The 3,902-nt window shown below is 43.2% G+C and overlaps 1 protein-coding gene across 1 annotated transcript; it reads left to right on the forward strand.

Annotated features, from left to right (window-relative positions):
- Nucleotides 1-2,496: 2,496 nt before the first annotated feature.
- On the forward strand, nt 2,497-3,627 carry SMIM10L1 (small integral membrane protein 10 like 1). Its single transcript, XM_045463000.1, has one exon. The coding sequence runs from the start codon at nt 2,667-2,669 to the stop codon at nt 2,901-2,903; it is 237 nt and encodes a 78-aa protein (XP_045318956.1). The 5' UTR covers nt 2,497-2,666; the 3' UTR covers nt 2,904-3,627.
- Nucleotides 3,628-3,902: the final 275 nt, after the last annotated feature.

Below are 3,902 nucleotides of genomic sequence, written 5' to 3' on the forward strand. Positions count from 1 at the left end.
CTTCTCAGCTGTGGCATGAAGGTCAGGCCTGCATCTGGGGACTGAAGGGGAAAGTAATTAGTAGTTCTCCAGGAGCCTGAACAGGTTCCCAAGCTTTAGGCACACTGACAGGTCTTCACATACCATCATCTACTGGGAGCCACTAAGAACCAAGACAGTGGCACAGACAATCACAAAGGTTTGAGTGGCAACCATGAGCTTGGGCCAGGCCAATTGCAAGTTCTCAAATAAGCAACCTAACTTATACTGCAAGGAACTAGGGAAAAAACTAACAAGGAGCGTAAATGAAAAATAGAGACTTTATGGACAGTAGGGAAAAAAATCAGTGAAACTAAGACTGGTTTGTTCGTTTTTTAAGATAAACAAAATTGACAAATCTTTGGCCAGACTCAGAATAAGAGACAAGACCAAAGTGAATCAAATGATAAATGAAAGACGACATATTATACCCGTTAACTACAATAGTGAGAATTTACCAACAGAGTACTTTGCAGTCTTACTGGTGCTTAAATTTTTCCAAAGAATCATTAAACAGGCCATTAAAAAGTATTAGATTGGGAACATACTGTCAAAAAGAGGGGAATAAGAAAGATTAGGAAAGGTCGAGTTGGGAGTAAATGAAGTATCAATTAGAGAAATGGTTTGGAACATGTGTTACTATTGATAGCTTACATGTGCCTATTTGGCAAGAAATGTGAACCGGTCATTTCAAGTCTAAAGGGCAAAGGACATAAAAACCACAACCATGTAAAATATTGATCCTATTCACCTTCCAATGTCAGTTTCACCTGATGGAAATCCTTCAGCAGCTCTAGAGCATTAATGTGTAGGAGTCAGAGCTTCATGACTACTCTTATTTGGCTAGTCCTTTCCCATTGGAACAGGACATCTACCTAACCATGTTAGGAGTAGGTGGGGGCTATTTTCCCCATGGGCTCAGGATTTTGATGGAGTTAACCAATGCTGGGTATGGGGGGTAGGGCAGCAGAGAAAGGGTAGAGGAGAATAAGTCCACATAGTTTTACACAGTTGGAAATGGAAGATCCAGAAACTTAACGACCCCTAACGACCCCGATTCAGTGACCCCTAATACCTCTATTATTTTTTCAAGTTTCAGGAAGAGTATATTGTACTTATGTACTAAAATTACACATTTTTTCCTGGTTCTCAAGAGTTGTCATTTATCTTACACTACTTTTCAGAATATTTTAGGGGTGCCTGGGTGGCTCGGTCGGTTGAGTGTCCGATTTTGGCTCAGATCATGATCTCGCGGTTTGTGGGTTCAAGCCCTGTGTCAGGCTCTGTGCTGACAGCTCAGAGCCTGGAGCCTGCTTCGGAATCTGTCTCCCTCTCTCCCTCTGCCCCTCCCCTGCTCATGCTCTGTCTCTGTCTCTCAACAATAAATAAATGTTAAAAAAATTTTTTTTAATGAATATTTTATATTTTTAAATATTCTGTATTTTATAAGTCTTCTTAAATGACTTGTAATCAGTTTCTCTAAGGGCTGTGCACATAATGTTGCTGGGGTGGTATTAGTAGAGCAAAAGTAGACGAAATTCTTGCTGGGGACACACAATTACATTTTACAAATTTCATGCCACAGAATGTCCCTCTGGGACACATAAATTGCACTTGGAATGGTCACCACAGCTATTCACTGCAGGGGGAGATGCGGGATATTTGAACAATTTTCAGAACGACTGTAATATGGATGTTTTGATCAGAAGTTACACATCTGAATAATCCTTATATACAGAAGTTGTCTATGATGAAAAATGCAGTGCTTACTAGTTAAAATGGGAGAAGTTAGAGAAGTTAACGAAGTGTGCATCATTTAAACACCAGAAGAATATGTGGCTATGGGAGATACGCTATGTTACACTAGGGTTATTCATAGTTTTTAGTGCTATTCCAACCTTTGGGGCCTAGCCACACGTTACAGGTGCATCCCCAGGCAGAAATGGTAGAATCTTCCATACCTAATCAGGACTTTTTCCACCTGGGTGGGAATATGATATGGTATATACGTATCAAAAAAGAAAAGTATACATGCATATGTGTGTGCGTTTCGTTTTGTTTAAATAAGTGTTTCTGTCACTTGCAACTGGAAGAGTCTAATACATAAGACAACCCAGAGCCCACGACTGTGATCCTTTACACTTATAGTATGTTATGAACACGGAGACTTTGTGCCTGGAGTTCATCTGGCTCTAATATTAGGGTTAATTTTATGAAATCAAAGGGGGAGATTCCCAGCTAATAACCCAGATCACACAGCAGACAAACCTGAGTTTTAACCTAGAGTTTGACCCTTACAAACTGTGTTCTCTAGGGCAAATTATATGATTTTATTTACCTTTATTCATTTTAAAGAGAAAACCATATCTGTTTGGCTGTCCATATATAAGACATGTATGGCATATATATAAACAACCCCTTGCGCACCTACCGCCTGGTAAGCTTTAAGTGCTAAAAACCAGTAGGAGCATCAAACAGGAAGGGGCGGAGCTCCAACGGCGGCCGGGGCCGAGCGCCGTTGGGGAGGAAGCTGCGGCAGCGGGAGGCGCAGGTGTGAGTCCGGCGGTCCGTTAGCCGCCCGCACTGCGCCCCTCGCCGTCCCGGCCATTGGTCGGAGGTCTGCAAGAGCCGGGGCGACTCTCGGATCTATGCCCTGGGGGAGCGGCGACACCAGATTCATGGCCACCGCGGCGGCTCCGTCTTCCTTGGCCCTCAGCGCCTCCAGCACGGCCGGGGCCCCCAGCTCATATGGAGTCTTCTGCAAAGGGCTCTCCCGCACCCTGCTCGCCTTCTTCGAGCTGGCCTGGCAGCTGCGCATGAACTTCCCGTATTTCTACGTCGCGGGCTCGGTGATCCTCAACATCCGCTTGCAGGTACATATTTAGTGCCGTGATTACGCTGGCTACATCCCTGCCAGGACATGGCGGACTCCCAGGAGGCCTGGCGGCGGTGAAGAAAATTTGTAAGCACGGAGCTCTGGAATCTCGCGAGAGGTCGTGAGCGCTCTGTGCGGTTGCGCTCTCGGTTCCTACCGGAGCTTCCAGGGCCGGGGCGGAAAGCGGGTCGAGGCTAGAGAAAGGAAATACGCGATTTTCCGGGGACAGCAAAGAACCTCAGTTAAGGCCTACGACAATATTTAAGATGCTTTGCAGCCTTAAGAACAGGACGAACATGATGCCGGGTAAAGAAAAGGGCGGCCACTAAAGTTTTCAGGAAAAAAAATTTTTCATGTACAAGCTCACGGTCCAAATTAAAACAAATTTCGGGAAGATGGGATTGGACTGGAACCAAGACATTGAATGAATAAGAAGCTGAAGATCTTAAAGAGATACGTGGAAGGCAAATATATTTCTTCAACAAGAGAAAACAATGACAGTCTGAAATTCTCAGTGAAAATAACCACAAGTGTACAGGAAAAACATCCTTCTAATACCAAACAACGAAAAATGCTGCTGGATTTTGAACAGGGTTGGAGTTTTAGAAAGTGGACCCTCTTGCAGTGTCCGTGTAGTTCAAGACCTTGGAACCAAAGAAAAGGACGTCCAGTCATAGCACTAACCTTGGTTATTTTGTGAATAACACTTCAATAATCATAATAATTAATGTAAATGCTGGTTTTTATCTTTTGAGAGAATACTTAATTATGGTTACAAAGTAGAATGCAAATGTTAACAGCTTTGATAATGGAAAAGTACAGTTTTCAAGTAGGGTTGTTGAAGGGGGAGGGGAAAGTATATGGAATGGTAATGATGTCCTTATAAAGTGGGAAGTTCAGAGATACAGTCTGTTGTTGATGTGGAGAAGAAGCATTTGATTATTTAAAGGGTAAAGGGCACAAAGAGTATGCCATAAAGTTGCTAAAATCGTAATATAACTATATTTAA

This window comes from Leopardus geoffroyi, chromosome B4 (genome assembly GCF_018350155.1).
Source record: "Leopardus geoffroyi isolate Oge1 chromosome B4, O.geoffroyi_Oge1_pat1.0, whole genome shotgun sequence".
NCBI classification, from domain to species: Eukaryota; Metazoa; Chordata; class Mammalia; order Carnivora; family Felidae; genus Leopardus; species Leopardus geoffroyi.